At 44.6% G+C, this 16,757-nt stretch overlaps 1 protein-coding gene across 13 annotated transcripts in view; it reads left to right on the top strand.

Annotated features, from left to right (window-relative positions):
* Osbpl3 (oxysterol binding protein like 3) overlaps nucleotides 1–16,275 on the top strand; it is a 185,858-nt gene extending 169,583 nt beyond the window's left edge. For all 13 annotated transcript variants that reach the window (XM_076566785.1, XM_076566788.1, XM_006982186.4 and 10 more), the window contains 4 exons: nucleotides 2,345–2,489; nucleotides 7,639–7,765; nucleotides 9,839–9,961; nucleotides 12,357–16,275. In XM_076566785.1, the coding sequence (XP_076422900.1) occupies nucleotides 2,345–2,489; nucleotides 7,639–7,765; nucleotides 9,839–9,961; nucleotides 12,357–12,453 (492 nt within the window). In that variant the 3' untranslated portion in view covers nucleotides 12,454–16,275. The remainder of the gene's footprint in view (nucleotides 1–2,344; nucleotides 2,490–7,638; nucleotides 7,766–9,838; nucleotides 9,962–12,356) is intronic.
* Nucleotides 16,276–16,757: the final 482 nt, after the last annotated feature.

The raw sequence follows: 16,757 nt of genomic DNA, 5'->3' as shown, positions 1-16,757 counted from the left end.
CCTGAGTCCTGAGATTACTCAGTGTGTCCACCATCACACGGCTTTACAGGAAATATGCATGTAGTTATTTGAGATGGTGTAGTTATTTGAGATGAGCTTTGGTTGTTGAAAGAATCTGGGAGTAGATGCCAGGCATGTGTGGGGCATGGCCGTCTCCTCTGTGGCTTCCCATCCAGTCATCAACATTGGCTTTGTTGATGACTGTTGTAAAGGGCAAAAGTCTGACCCCTGCTTCCTGATAAACTGACGGGTCTGGGATCCATTCTTCTCCTGCCACCTTCACATGGCTGGAGAACTCATTCAGTAATTTCTCATTCACTTCTCTGTGGCGCTGCTGCATCCCACCCTCCCTTTGCATTTTACCAAAGCTGTGAAGGAAGGAAACTGAACCAGCAGAAAACGACCTGGAAATGCCACCGAAATTTCCAAATATGGCTTCAGTTTCAGCTGAAAATAGTGCCAGGACTTTTGATTTATGTAGAAATGCCTTCTGTCCCTGGCAGTCTTTAAGGATGGCCAGGTACTTGAGAGCTTTCCAAAGCATCACCTCAAGGGAGTTGGCACTCCCTCTGCTGGCTGGAGAGCGGTACTGTGTCAACGAGGCTGAGCTGAGCTGTGCTCTCAGGGGCTGGCATGAGCAGAGCTGAGCACACGCTAACCCACAGTCAGGGTTGCCTCACAGACCACTGATACATGCTGAGAAAGTGGCTTGTAGGAGGTCCCTGCAGCTGGAACAGGCCTAGAAAAGGGGAATAGTAGAAACTGCAGTTTTAAGCAACCTCCTTAACTAGTATGCAAATGACTATTTTCCTCAGGTAAAAAGAATTATGAGTTCATTTTAAATTGTAATAGCAATAACTCTCAGCCTTTAGAATCACAGTGACATGCCTGAGGCAGCTGCTAACACACTAGCCAGTTAGCACTAGCTAATGCACTGGGTACTTGGCAAATGCCTAAGAGCTGCGTTTTGTGTTCCTATGTTACATGAAGCAAAAGTAGAAAAAGTAATAACCTACACACACATTTGTTATTGGGTTACAAACTGCAAATAGGAGATTAACTGTAAATTTTACTAAATAGCTAACAGTATTTTTTAAATCCAGATCCTAGGCAGGCTATGGGATCAGGCTAGAAAATCTGGAAATAAATCCACATGTTTACACTTAATTGATTTCAAAAAAAGAACCCCAGTATGACATGGTGAGAAAGGGCAGTTTCTTCAATAATGCTGTTGGGATCACTGGATATCCACATACAAAAGAGGAAATATTTGCAATCTGACAAGGTGTTAAAATGCAAAACATACAAAGGAACTCAACTGGAAGAAAACAGTGGATAACTGGGGAGCTGGGTGTGGTCGTGCACCCTGGTAAGACCAATACTTGAACTCAGGCGGCTGAGGCAAGAGGATCACTGTGAGAGCTATACAGCAAGAGCCCATCCAAAAAATAAAGTGCAGTCTATACACAGATGAACCAATAAATGCTAGATAAAGTGCCAGGAGCCAGGCTCGAGGCTAAAGGCTCTTGCTGCAAGCCTCGGGATCTGAATGTGGTCTCCAGAACCTACGTGGTAGGAGAAGTGACTCCTGGAAGTTGTCATCCGATTTCTACGTGTGTGCCGTAGCGTGCTCGAGGACACACACACATAAGCCAGTGTGTCCAACAAAGGCAAATAGAGCTCGGTGGCAGAGAGCCTGCCTCCTAGAACAGGGGTACAAAGTGCCTGAATGACATCTCTGAAAGTGCAAACAGATAGATGAATGGATCTTCATCTAATCAGTCATCCAGGAAACGCAAATTAAAAACCCCGTGAGATGTCACCTCACCGCCTCTTAGAATAGCTCATACTGAGGGATTGTGGTGCACACACCTTTCATCCCAGCACTTGGGATCTCGTGCCTTTGCGCCCAGTACTTGAGCGGCGCACATGCCTTTAATCTCAGCACTATGGAGGTGGAGACAGGAAGTGATATGGCTGGGCGGGAGGAGACAGGAGCTCAGTCTGTCCGCTGAGGAGTTGGTGAGGTGAGAGGTGGCTGTGGCTTGTTCCTTTGTCTCTCTGATCTTTCAGCATTGACCCTCATGTCTGGCTCCAGGTTTTTATTAAGACCAATTTAGGATTTGAGCTACACATGGTGTCATGTAGTCCAGGCTAGCCTCAAATTCAATTTGCAGCTGGGGATGACCTTGAACTCCCGATCCTCCTGCCTGCCTTGTGGAAGAGCACCACTGGGCCCTATCTTAGTTCTTTCTCTTGTTACCCCCCCTCCCTGCCCCCCAGCCAATACCTGTAATGAGCAAATGCCAGAGTCTTACCCAGACCATTGTCATCTGCACTGTAGGCAAAGTACTGGAGCACTAATGCCCACGAGATCGAAGGCACAGTGTTCGACCGTGATGGCAAGGCTGTGCACCGGCTGTTTGGAAAATGGCATGAGAGCATCTACTGTGGCGGTGCCTCCTCGTCCACATGTGTCTGGAGAGCAAGTGAGTGTCCACCAGGTCCTAGGCATGGACCGGATGAGTGTCTGGGTCAGGGCAGGGGAGCTGGGAGGGGTGAGTGCTACTCCATAGCTCTAGGCTACCCCCTGCTTGTTAGCAGGTTAGCAGTACTGGCCCATCTGTCCAGTCCTTGTCATGCTTACAGTAGCATCTTAGTTTGACTGCTAGGTTCTGCTCTGGGTTCTCAGGACCTCAGAAAGGAGCTGCTGTCAATCCAAGGGTGGCCTGAAGGGTTCTTAGGTTCCTGTCACACATGGGAGTATGACAAGCCCTGTGAAGTATGCCTGTGAAATGCAAGAGTCATTCTTGAGCAAAGATGAAGAGGAAAGTGTCACTAGAAAAACAGTGACCTGGGCTTCCCAAAGCATGCAGGATCCTCCAATTGGCCCAACCCCAGAAGCCACACTGTATCCCAGAAGATACAGCCCCTGGAGAAGCTATGCCAAGAAGGCTATGGAAGCCCAGCCTCCCAGCAACACTTTAATCTTCTGACTGAAAAGTCAGAGTCCTTTTATTAAACCTCTGTCTAGTCTGGTTAAGGGAGGGAGAGAAAGGTTGGGGATTGGGGTTGGGAGGAAGGGAAAAGAAAAACCACTCCGTTTATCATTTAAGGCATGGGGCTACATGCCATGATTTAATACTGAGTTGAGAGGCGATAGCTTCCTGTTGTTATCTCCACAGCCTACTCATGTCAGAGACACGGGTCTGTGGGAAAACATTGTGCTACACGTGCTTCCTCCCGTGTGTGAAGATGATTGTCACAACTCAGTATCAGGTCACCTCATAGCCGAATGCCAAGCAGGGGGAAAAGGGAGGACTAGAGAGCTTTTGATCTTGTACCTCCCTTTCCTCAAGAATGAAGCATTTCCCAGGATTCCCAGCCAGTGTGTCCTAACAGCACATCAGCCTGAAGTGGGTCCCAGCCCATCCCCATGCCAAATGTGGGTAACAAGGAAGCCTCAGTTCACCCGAACTTGGGCTTGTGTTCCATGAGGACGAGATGGGACCATAGGGCCAGCGGTGTCTCTTTGTCAATTGCAGCCACGTCTTCCTCCATCCCAAAGGTTGCCGTGGAACCGGAACGCCTTCCTAGCTTTGAGGCAAATAGCAGACTGTTCACGTGGACAGTCTCTCATTTGCTGAAAGCTGCCCATGGATCACTGTTACATTTGGCGATAACACAGCTTCACGGAATTAAATAAACGCAACATAAAATGATGCAACACATTTGTGTGTCATTAAACACATGTTCCACAGCATAAACAAATGTAACACATCTTCAACTAATATTCCACAACATTTCCCCCTATTTGCCTAAATAAAAATAAAAGATTTTTAACTTTAACATAGTAAAACTATTTGCAACAAAAATAGTTATCAAGTAAGAATTACATTTACAATATTTGGTCCATTTGTATTTAGCAAATTCAGATAAAATACTCCACTATCTATCTTATCTTAGTGATTCTAAAATTTTATACCTAATTTAATTTCTATCATAAACTAAGGAAAACTGTAACTCTAACTATTTAGTCTTTAATTCCATCAAAGACCCCAGAAGGATGTAATATTACCTAATAACAGAGACATCTGGCTGCCTGGACAGTCACCCAAAAGTTCCTCTGCGATGTTGGGGCATCCATCTTCAGCCTATTAGGCCTAGAATATCTGGCGGACTTTTCAGTGAAGCAGAAAATGTGAAGGACTGTCCCACCTTATATTGGCAAAGTTTGTCAGTCACGTTCCTCTATGTCCTGCGGAATATCTGGCACACTCTTCTGTGAAGAAGGAATTTTGAAGGACTATTTAGCCTTGCAAAGTTCAACAATCTTTTCCTTGTGTTTTCGCCACAATGAAAGCAAACTCCATATGGAGTTTCTTCGATGCCCATCATCCTTTTATGAAGTAAATTAGTAGCTGCCGGGAACAGATGTGTCTCATCATCATGAAAAACCTTAGGTTATTAAACATCTAAAATCTACATTCTGTAGGTCTTTGAAGTGTTTGAAAATCATCTATCTGTCTAAAATACCTGTTTAACCTTGAAAATATGCCTAATGTGACTATAAGTTTGATTTTTATAGATTAACTACTAACCTAATTTCTTATACAGTGCATTTTTAAATGAGCTGCATAAGCACAGTACCCCCCCAAACAAGAGTAAAAACATATATCCAATATAACAAAAAAAAAACTTTAAATTTGTATCAATATAGCAAAATCCATGCCAGTGCAAAATATCTGAGATTAATAGTTGCCTTTTATCCTATATTCTTATTTTCCCCTAAATGATAACAAACATCCATAACCTACCAAATAATACCCACTCACCCTATCTCTTGTGAATGTGGGCATTGTGCTCTCCAGACTGCTTCCTGTTGTCTGTGGGCAAAGGCATTTTTAGGGGTCTGTGAGACAATTGAGACAATGGCCACGTCCTGGGAAGACCAGTGGTAACCTTTGTTGATATATATCACCTGTCAAGATTCAGGAGGTCTCCATGATCAAACCTGATCCATATCCACCCTGAAAGAATCCACAGCCTCTCCTTTCCTGTGGAAATAAAAACCAAACGTCTTCTCCAAAGCAATATATTTTTTGAGTTCCATTTTAAAGTTGAGGCATTCTTAAAATGTCTAGGCTGCTTTATTTCATCAGTCCCTCTTTGAATTCCACGTCTCTTAGCTGTCATTTGCTTATCAGCAATCAACAAATTTAAGGTCAGTACAGCAACATACAGGATCCAGATTCCCTGTGTATTTTTTTATCTTTATGTGGCTTATTCTTTTATATTATTTTTACTGTCTCCTTAAAGAATTTATCATTTCTAAACTATTTTTTTCTATGACTGTCTACATCCTTTTTCTTTCTTTCTTAAACCTATGCACATTGTAAAACACACTAGAACCTGTTTAGAGTTTTTTTTTTTAAATCTGGACCTCTTTTACTGGATATCTCTAGTCTTTTTTGGACCACGTAAGCCTTTAAACTGCTAAGTGGCATGGCTAGGACCTCCACCGTGGCTTTAACAGCTGGTTCCACCAGCTTCCCAGGTCCCTGAAAGCCAAGCCTTAAGCTTCCTGTCTGGCTGAGTTGGTCAAGAACTGCATTCAGGCCGGGCGGTGGTGGCGCACGCCTTTAATCCCAGCACTTGGGAGGCAGAGCCAGGCGGATCTCTGTGAGTTCGAGGCCAGCCTGGTCTACCAAGTGAGCTCCAGGAAAGGCGCAAAGCTACACAGAGAAACCCTGTCTCGAAAAACCAAAAAAAAAAAAAAAAAAAAAAAAAAAAAAAAAAAAAAAGAACTGCATTCAATGCCCCAGAGTTCTAGAATCCAATGCTTGCACTACTCCAGGCATTTTTTACCTAGGCGCTTTTTTTTTTTTTTTTTTTTTTTAACTTACTGGCTGCTCAAGGGCTTGCTGTAAGGCAGAAACTCTTAAAGGAGCCACGTCCTTTTGTTTTGTTTTGTTTTTGTTTTTCAGCTTTCTAAGGCCCTACATGGAAATTCGGGCCTCATGTTGGAGCAACAAAATGTAGTTGGGTTTTGCTTTTTGTTGTCGTTGTTGTTGTTTACTCTTAGCTCTTTGGGGACCCACCACTCAGCTCAGCTCCCAAATAAATACATGGCAATATATTCTTACTTATGAATGCCTGGCATTAACTTGGCTTGTTTCTAGCCAGCTTTTCTTAACTTAAATTATCCCACTTACCTTTTGCCTCTGGGCTTTTACCTTTCTCTATTCTGTATACCTTTCTTTACTTCTTACTCCGTAGCTGGCTGTGTGGCTGTGTGGTTGTGTGGCTATCTCCTGGCATTCTCCTCTCCATCTCCCCTTCTTGATCCCCCTCCTTTCTCCTCATTTATTCTCTCTGCCTGCCAGCCCCACCTCTTCCTCTCTCCTCCCTAGCTATTGGCTGTTCAGCTCTTTATTAGACTAATCAGGTGTTTTAGACAGGCACAGTAACACAGCTTCACAGAGTTAAACAAGTGTAAAATAAAGGGATGCAACACATGTTTGCATCATCACACAGATGTTCTACAGCATAAACGAATGTAACACATCTTCAACTAATATTCCACAGCAGTTACATCCTTACCATTCTTCCTTGACTTTGCCTCCACATGGACCTCAAGCTCTCCTGGGCCATGCTGAAGGAAACCCCCATCTTTACTCTGGTGGGCGGGCTCTCAGAGTAAGCACAGCATGGAGCTTGGCTCCTGTGTGCAAGCTTAAGATAAGGTACACAGGTAGTGGGATTAGCTGCCAGTGGGACATGGAAAAAGTCGGTCTGTGGCAGTGTTCAGGGAGGACGTTTTTATGTGTGTGTGTGTGACCAGCAAGTGTTAGGACTGTCTGGGAATTCCCCTAGTCTGCATTGGCTCTCACTGGTGAACACCTGATTCTTAGCTGAGATCAAAGTTAGGGCAAAGTAGAACCTATGTTCTAACACCGGGATGTGAGATTTTAGGGGCTGAGACTTGGCCAAATGAAAGGCGACAGGGGAAGGAAAGAACAGCGTGTTCTGATAGCCCTTGGGGAGTTCAGCACTGTGAGCTGCTGTGGAGTTCTGGGGAGTTCGGCATCTCTGCAGGAACATGGGTCTTCTGCGGCGGGAGTTGGCTAGTTAAGCAAAGGCCTGGTGGGTTTATTTTTTAAAACTGTGTGTGTGTGTGTGTGTGTGTGTGTGTGTGTGTGTGTGTGTGTGTGTGTGTGTGAGATGTTATGAATGCAGGGCTATGCCTGCCACCGTGGGAATGTGGAAGTCAAGGGACAACTTTGTGGAGTCAGTTCTCTCCACCATGTAGGTTCTGAGCTCAGCTCCTCAGCCTGGAGCGGCATCTCACTGGGCCCCTGGTGTGTGTATTTGAATAACACATTCTGTGATCGCTCAGACAGTACAGATGCTCCTCAGCGCTGAATAAATTCACTAAAGGACCAAGGCAAAGAGACCATATCCCTGGGATAGAAAACTCAGGCAGGAAAATCTGTAGAGAAATGCTTGGCAGCTGCTTGTTGGTCAGAATATTTTAATAGAAATGGAACAGTTCAGAGTCAGAGATGAAAAAGGTGAAGGAATTTAACTAACAGGAATGAATTGCAAATGAGAGCGGGCAGTTTGTCTCTCTTTCAGATCCCATGCCGAAAGGCTACGAGCAGTATTACGGTTTCACACAGTTTGCGTTAGAGTTAAATGAAATGGATCCATTGTCAAGGTCTTTATTACCACCCACCGACACTCGGTTTAGACCAGATCAAAGGTAAGGATTTTTTCAAAGAACTTTCTCTCCAGAGACATTTAAAACCATCTACAAAAAGTGGTATGCATAACGGCCTGGCTACCCGGAGCCTGTGGTGGGAACTACCATCAGGTGTACAGGGACAAAGTGGAGGCTTGAAACATCTGTCTCTGAGGGGTTGGGGCCTGTGCTTCCATCCTCCTGTGGGGCATCCTCCACACATCTGTGGGGCCCCATTTCTATCGAAATGCAGAAAAGAGGGGAGGGTTATTTTGAAGAATTTCACTGTGTGTAGTAATAAGGAATTTAATGTTTATTTGAAATAGTGAAAGTACCCTCTCCTAGTTAGCTCTCCTAACCCTCCAGTTGAAATGATTATAGTAAGTTGTATGGTCTGTGACAAGGTTTTTCCCCTTTCCCAGCCTCAGTTTCCTACTCTGGAAGACAGAAAGAAGAATCTCCCCCAAGCCTTTTGTAATTGAGACTCAAAATCTAAGGGCCACATGAAAGGAAAGATTGCTATGTTCGATTTAACTTTTTTTAAGCCTTAAATATGAGTATATAACCAAATTTAAAGCCAATTGATCAACATAAATCTGTATTTACAATCTTACACTATGGATTTGGTCTAGAAATCAGTAACACGTCACTAAGTAGGGAGAAGATGGAATTGGGGAAATGAACAGTTCATGGATAAGAGGCTCAGATATTCCTTAAACATACAGAGAAATTCAGTTTTGCTTATAATATTTTTAAAATGCTAATTTTTATTTTATTTATTTATTTTGTTTGTTTGTTTGTTTTTGAGACAGGGTTTCTCTGTGTAGCTTTGCGCCTTTCCTGGATCTCACTCTATAGACCAGGCTGGCCTCGAACTCACAGAGATCCACCTGCCTCTGCCTCCCGAGTGCTGGGATTAAAGGTGGTGGTGTTGCACGCCTTTAAAATGCTAATTTTTAAATCCAGGTGAAAACAGCATCATTACCTTAGATTGGCCAAAAAAAAAAAAAACAAAAAACACTGTTGTTGGTGTTCGTGGCCACTGGCCACTCCCCAGCCACATGACCACATTTGCGCTGGCAAAATGATTAGTCATCCCTCGCGTCCTACGTAATCCGTGTGCTGCGTGATCACACAATCTGCGCATGCGTGCCATAAGCCCATATGCGCATGTGCAGGGGAATCCATAAGAGGCGGACATGGACCCCTCCCTTTCCTCTTCTCCTCCTCCTCCCCCCACCCTGCACTTGTCTTCCACAGACCTGATCACACTATCTTTTGTTCCTCCCCTCTCCTTCTGATAAAACTCTTGAAAGTGAGTTTTGTTGTGCCTCGTGACTTTGCCTCGCTGAGTAAAAGCACTTATTAAAGCCAACAACTACCTGTGGCTGGCGACAACATGCTATAAAATATATAAATATATAATATAAAGAGGGGCAATATAAATTGCTTCAATTCCTTATAAAGGGTAGTTTTATAATATATCAATTACAGACTCACTCTTTTGTCCAACACTCCTAAGTCTAGAAGTTCCTTGCACAGATACACTTTCTTATGTGTAGATGGTGGTTGTCCAAAGTCATTCATTGCAACATTAAATGTAACACAAAAATAGTAGGAACAACCCAACGTCTACATGTAGAGCATGTTTGAAATACGTACACAAAATGGAATACTATACAGCTATTAAAAATGAAGGTGTCTGGGCACTACTGTGAAAAGTTCTCTGAGACACGTTGTTAAGTAAAAGGTAAAGCAAAGCAAAGCAGTCTTGCCACCATTTATGCCCTTAAAGTGGAATAAGAATCTCTGTATTTGTATTTAAAAAACGTACCCAAGAAATGAAAGTGTGGAGTTCCCTGTCATGGGAGGCTGAGGGAAGTAGAAAGCTGGCTCAGGTTTCTCTGGATAGAGTTTTTGAACCCTACAAAGATCACCCGTCCACAGAATTTTTATCTTCTTCTGGCCCAGAATACTATCATGAATACTATCAGAATACTAATCATGGGCTGAAGAAGGGCCAGCCTTGGGCAGAGAAGTGGTTGGTTGTTGTTTTTCAGCGACTGTTCCTTGCTCTCTCCCCTCAATGCCCAGGCTTCTAGAAGAAGGGAACATAGAGGAAGCTGAGGTGCAGAAGCAGCGGATCGAGCAGCTGCAGAGGGAGCGGAGGCGGGTCTTGGAGGAAAACAGCTTGGAGCACCAGCCCCGGTTTTTCAGGTTTGTGCATGGGGGGGGGGGGGGGGGGCGAGGTCCTGCAGACCTTCTGGATGCTGGTCAGACAGCAGACAAATAGCATCTGCATGAGAGTCACTGTCCTGAAACAGGATTGGTGCCCCCTCGCCGCTCCCTTGCTCCTCCCTTGGCTCAGCAGTACCGCCACCGCCACCGAGTTTCTCAGTCAACCCCTGCAGAAGGACACTGTCAGAGCTGCTCCTCACACCCGGCCATCTTGTTACATCTGTAACTGAGGCTGGTTGCCGGCATGGCTGAATTTTACATGACAGGCTGTTGATGACCGCCCTACCGTAGAATTCAAAGTACCTATGCCTAGAATCAGCAGTTCCGATGCGTTTGTGCATCTGATTGATCTTTTAAAATAACTTTCTGGAGCTGGGTGGCTTGGAATCATACTTGTAATCCCAGCATGAGGGCAAGAAGATTGGTAAGAGTGTGAGGCTAGCCTGGGCTATAGTGTGAAACCCTGTCTATAGACAGACATATGGACAGATGGATGGATAGACAAGATGGATGGATGGATGGATGGATGGATGGATGGATGGATGGATGGATGGATGGACGGACGGACGGACATACAGACATATTGATAAATAGATGGATAGATATATAGACAGGCAGACAGCTAGATGATTTGTTGAGAGGGTCTTGTTTACAATGTACGTAAAATTGTAAAAGGGCTGTGAGCACTTGTAGCCCTTACTCTCTCCCGTCCTTATTTTAACTGAGGAGAAACAGAGGCCCAGAGAATAGAGGGGATTGAAGAAGGACCCAGTGGAATCTTCCAGATGGGGCCACGCCTTTCCTGACAGCCTGGCCAGTACTCTGCATGGGTTAGGGATTTGTGGCAGCAGCTTATGTAGAGAATGCACACTCCTGGTAGGTCTGCTCCTGACCTACAGCCAGTGGTTTGCTGATGTTTGGGATAGGTCTGGTTTCATTTGTCAGTATGGGCAACAGACGCAGTTTCCAGAAGGCTGTAGGGACTAATCCTAGCAGCAGGAAAACGTCTGTCTTTTAAAATATTGAGAATGTCAGTCCTGGTGGCACAGACATATAAGCCTACCACTCTGGAGACCGAGACAAGAAGATTGCAAGTTCAAGGCCAGCCTAGGCAAGTTAAGAAGGACAACAAAATCAAAACCCTGCCTCTAAAAAGGATTAAAATGGCACCCAGAACATATGCTTTATTCCTAGTGGAGTTAATGGCAGCTTAACTGCCCGTCAGCAGGGCAATGCTGAGATGAACTGTCATCCATCCCCACAAGGGGATATCACTCCACTGTTTAAAAAGGAGTGGGAAACCCCCATCACGGAGGTCACCAAGTTGGCCTATAAAGAGCAGATGGTAGATGTTGCTGGCTGGGCAGGCGGTAAGGCCTCAGCAGTCCCTTACTCCAGCTGTTCATCAAGGAAGTAACCATAGATAATATTTAAAGAAATGGGCAGGGCAGTATTTCGACGGTGTGCATGTGGCTTGGTGGGAGAAGAGTTAGCATGCCTGAGGCCTTAGACTTGACCCCCAGCATTGCAGACACAACTGCTCTGGAGGCCGCCTTGGGTCCGCGGGCCTTAGTTTGCTGACTTACCGTGGAAGAGTGAAGATGGATGGTCCACATCTTCCTGTGTGGATGGAAACCATCTCCAGTATAGACTGTGGGGTGTAATGGAGGGGATAGCGCACTGCCCAGCGCTGTGGAAGGGAGAGAAGGCCGTGGGGGGGCACGTGCAGGAGCCTCCTCTGGCAGAATGAAGCTGACGTCAGTGCCTCGGGAGCCCACACAGGCTGGGAGGCAGGGCTGACCGAGAATGCTAGGCTCTGTGTCCTGAACGCCTTTTGAGTGTGGCTCTGTGTAGCAGGTTTGGTTGTCTTTTCCCAGAGAAGTAGACCAAAAGTTCCCGCTCCAAACTGTTGTGATGTCCAGTTCCGGTTCCTTTTTTGGTTTGTTCTCTTTTTGGCTTCTTGCTAACTTAAGTTTACTTTGATCAACCTAGTGGATTGTGCAGTATTTAGTCATTCCCAGTGTGGTGGCTGTCAGCCTAGCTCTGTTTGATGTACAGCATACAGAGGACAGGCGGACGGACGGACGGACAGACAGACACGTGTGTACACACACACACACACACAGAGAGAGAGAGAGAGAGAGAGAGAGAGAGAGAGATATTCTCTCAGAATCACCACCGTCCCAGCCTCCAGGCTTAAGAACTTAAATATCAGAAGTAAAAAATGGCTGCCAGCCTGCAGACCCCACTCTGATACCCAATCCCCAAACAGCGGGAATAGTGGATGTGTCTGGAATGATGGTGGGAAGCAGGGGAAGGAGGGAAGGGAGGATGTGATAGCAGAGTCTTCGAGAAGCTGTCTCATCTCTCACAGGAAGTCCAGCGACGACTCTTGGGTGAGCAACGGGACCTACCTGGAACTGAGGAAGGACCTCGGCTTTTCCAGACTGGACCATCCCGTCTTGTGGTGAAAAAGCCAAGAGCGATGTGTTAGTGTCCTTCCCTCACATCTGCTTCTGGAAGCAGCGCACACTCGTGTCTGTACGTCTAAAAGATAGTATCTAGAATGATCACTTGTGCTTAGCTTAGCAGTGTAAGTACTGAAGTATGTATTTTCTTCAGTAAGTTTCTTTACAATTTCAAGTATTATCATGATTGTTTATATGAATGTAGAACACCTCGGTATTTCCTTTTATATATAAACTATTTAATAAAAATGAAAGATTGAATGTTAATGCGTGGGTTTAAAGAAAATGAAGCTTTAACACTAATTTCCCAAAGGTAAGGGGGAAAATTAAATGTATGCCTTATAAAACCACACTGGAGAAAACAGCTATCTCCCAGGTGCATTAAGAAATAAGAACACCCGGGGTTGCTCGCCCGTGCACCAGCTATCCAGGTTTAATTGGTAGCTGGGATATCTTTCTGCCTCAGACAGCTCTTGAATTGCTCATACAGAACAATCTGCTGGTGCTGAAGTACCAAGACCATTTTCATTTGCATTTTAGTGGTTAAAGCGTCTGTGTGAGGTTAGTGGGATGCATATTTTTTTTATGTGAGGTGGGCATTGCCCGTTTGGAAGGGGAAGCCTTCCCTCCCTGTGGTTCTGTTGCCTTATATACAACACTCCCCACCCCACCCCACCCACCCACCCACACTTGCTTAGATTAATCAGAGAGATCTCCAATAATTCGGTGTCCTGATGGCATCCCAGGGAGGCAGAAGGCATTTCATTTTTTCTCAGAGCTGAATCCTTAACAATTTAAGAAACTGCTTTCAGCTTCCTGCCCCACCCCGGCTCACAAGCCCTCCTTCTAGCCCCTATTTCAGATGGAAAGTCTCCCATGTAGTCCAAGACATACAGTAAACAGCCTGCAGCAGTGTGACCTTCTGACATGTTAGTGCAGTCATGGTGGGTTGAAATAACCCAGCACATCCTTCTTCCATGTGGCTTTGGTGTTATCTACCTCTTACTAAGATCTGTACTCTCAACCGTGTGTAGACATTTGACCATCTGCCTTAGAGATAAGCATCAAGCATTGCTCTTCTGTGTCGTCCTGAGAAAGCTGCAAAGGTTTTACCTCTCTCCTCTACTCTCTTCTAGTTTATAATACTCTGACATCTGCATCTGTCTCAGATAGGAGCTACCAAAACGAAGCGGTTGTTCTTGTAAATGTCTTACTTCACGTTATGATAATAGAATGTGTGCAGTAGCTGAATTGTGTTATCAGAACAAGTCTGACTTCTGCCCAGAGCACATTGAAACCAAAGCCTGATTGCTGAGCCTTTGACTTGCATGTCTGTAATGATTCTGTGAAGTATTGTGTGTAATGGTAGGGTAAAGAGATTTCTAGAGAAAGAATTTGAGGGGGCCGGTAAGATCGGCTCAGCAGGTAAAGGCACCTACTCTACAAGCCTGGCAGCCTTAGTCCAATTCCCAGGACCCACATAGAAGGTGGAAGGAGAGAACCAACCCCACAGAGCTGACGTGTGTCATACCAAGTAGCCGACTGGACAGCGCAGAGTTTTCACAATGGAGTGTTGAAAGTGAATCAATAGTCTCTGGAGTCTTCAAGTGACTGTCATTTTAAACAACTCATTAAATATTGGTTCATTTATTCCATTTTATGGAGACATCAAGATGAACACAGTGGGAACCTCATTTCCATTTCTAAGCAGCTGGATGACACAGCCCGATTCTTTAGTTCCCATTTTTCTTCCGTTCCTTTTAAAGCATTATCCACATTCTGCTCACAGACTTGAGGAAGTGGGCTGTAGATTTAACGGCTCTCAGTGGGGAAACAAATCTGGTGTACACAATGTGAGTGTAAATGTGGAATTTTAATAATATTGACTGTTAAATAGGCCTGCTCCAGAGGCTGGCTCAAAGGAGAAGAAAGAAAACAACAAAAACCAAAACAAACAAACAAAAAAAAATACCACCGGAATGGATGCCACTTTGTGGTACCACTTATTTGAAAATTCTCTTAGATTATCTCATGGTGTGATTCTTAGCTTTATGTCACCTCTGTAGTCACCTTATTTGAATCAGAGACAGGAATGAACAAAATATGTTCCAGAACCATATGTAAATTTTCTCAGTCCCTGCCCGTGTCTGGATGAGGGCTTTCCGGCATGCAGTTGGTCTGGAGGTACAGCCTTGGTATTTAAATTTTAACTCTCTGCAGGAGGGAGGAGGCTGCTGCATTCCTTCCATCCTGTCTAGCACGCCCTTCCACCAACCTTGTGTAGGACTTGCATATTTTATAAGGAAAACAGAACTATGGTGTTGTTTGAGAAGAATTAAGGTAAAGTTTAAGTCTCTGGACTCTTAACTTTCTCAAATCCATAATAGCAATCACTGCTCCATTTGACATTCCTGTTTCAGCCTCTCTCATTCTAATGATCCTAGTTCAAGTTTATGATGAGTTACAGATGGTCTCTTGCTGTAGAACCTTCTGCTAACCACGCACTGCACCTCGTGTGTTCCTTTTTTTAGTGCCCAAGTTGCAACACATTCTTAAGGAATGAGCATCTTCAGGATAACAAAGGAAAAGGGCCAGTTTCCTCCACAGGTCCTTGGGTACTTGAAGGATGGTATTTCCCCTCCTCAAAGGTGGTAATAAAAGCCTCAGTGCAGTTCACATCCTGATGCTAGGATGTTTCTGGTACTCACTAAACAGATCAGTTCCCCGTCCAGACCCCAGGGGGAGTCTGGTACTAAGTAAATAGATGCAGTTCGCTTCCAAGGCACTAGGGTGATTCTGGTACTAACTAAACAGATGTGGTGCATCTCTGAGACACCAGGGGGAGTCTGGTACTCACTAAACAGATACAGTACACCTTAGACTGGTGGTGGTGGTGGTGGTGGGGTTCTTGTACTAAATAGACAGAGGTTAACTTTAGGATATAAATACAGTTACTTACTAAGTAGCAAGAATGCCTCAGCAGTCCCCTAGTCTTCCAGTGCATCTGGGGGGCTTCCTGAAGGAAAAGTACACAAACTAAATTTTTTAATGTTTACTTCATTTAGGCTAAATGTTTTCCTCAGATCCTATTTTTAACTACTTCCAGTAAATCATTTGCTCAGCCTTCTAGCACAGTCCTTCATCTGCATTTGCCAGAGTCAATTTGTGATGAGATATTTTATTCTACCCTTAAAGATGTCAAGCCAAAAATAGAGGTAAGGGTTACTTTGCTTTTTAATGTAGGCTGACTGTGCACGACAAGCTCTGATGGACTGTGGCTATTAGAGACTGTCCTCTTAGCTACCAATAAGAGCGGTGAGTTGCTCTCGTGATCTTAGGAATAGCAGCTACAGTGTGTGGGCAGAATTTATCTGAATGCCTTTAGTTTTGATATCAACATCAGCATAAATCTATTTTTGCTAGCAGATTAAAGCTGTTTTCACGTGTTCAATTTTCTGTGTTGTATCGATCTGTGACTGAGTATTTATCTTTCTCTGTTGAAAACCTACATATTGAACAAGTATCTGCAAATCATGGTGGGCTACAGTGCAAGTCTGTTTTAAAGACCAGTTTTAGGGGATGCAGCAATCAGAAATGACTCATTTATTCCATTCATAATTTTTTTTTAAATCTTCCTCTGTTGCCGCCAGAGGATATGCTTCTGGGGGGAAAATTGATACTTGTAAATCTTCTGCGTAACCATTTGTAAAGGCTGAGTCGTACCTTGCTGCCCACACCTGTTTGACTTCCCAGAAGCCCCTTCAATTTGTTGTCTCCCTGCCCGAGTGACCCAGTGACTGAGAATAAAGACTGTACCAACGGCCACCTTTGTCTTTGCTTTCCTGGTTGTGGGCAGTTGATGGAAGGGGACAGCAAGATCTTCTTCAAGTCTGTCTAGAGGAATACACCTGCTCATCTAAAGTGACAGATCCTGAGATACTGAACTTGGGAAACACTGTAGTCTTCACCCCACGTTTCCCAGTCATCCTCAGCTATTAGAATAAGCACTAGGAGCTCCGGGGAGGTCACCTCTAGTCCCAGGATCCCGGCTCTGCTCACTTCCTGTGCTATGGAAATAGCATTTCCTGTGTGTCACAACATGAAAGGGAAGCATGCTGATAACACCTGTGCCGTCACACAGACAGTGACTGATCCATCTTCCCGATCCAAGTCACGTCCCTGAGCATTCATGGGACTTCATTTGGTTCAAGGTGGTGTGTCCCAGCATCCTTCAGAATAATGTGTTGCTAAAGGAAATCTGAAGAGCGTCCTCAACTTTGTAAGATACTGGCCACTGTTTGCTCATG

This window comes from Peromyscus maniculatus, chromosome 3, assembly GCF_049852395.1.
Source record: "Peromyscus maniculatus bairdii isolate BWxNUB_F1_BW_parent chromosome 3, HU_Pman_BW_mat_3.1, whole genome shotgun sequence".
NCBI classification, from domain to species: domain Eukaryota; kingdom Metazoa; phylum Chordata; class Mammalia; order Rodentia; family Cricetidae; genus Peromyscus; species Peromyscus maniculatus.
Note: the sequence above shows the minus strand (reverse complement) of the source record. Positions and strands in the feature narration are given on the sequence as shown.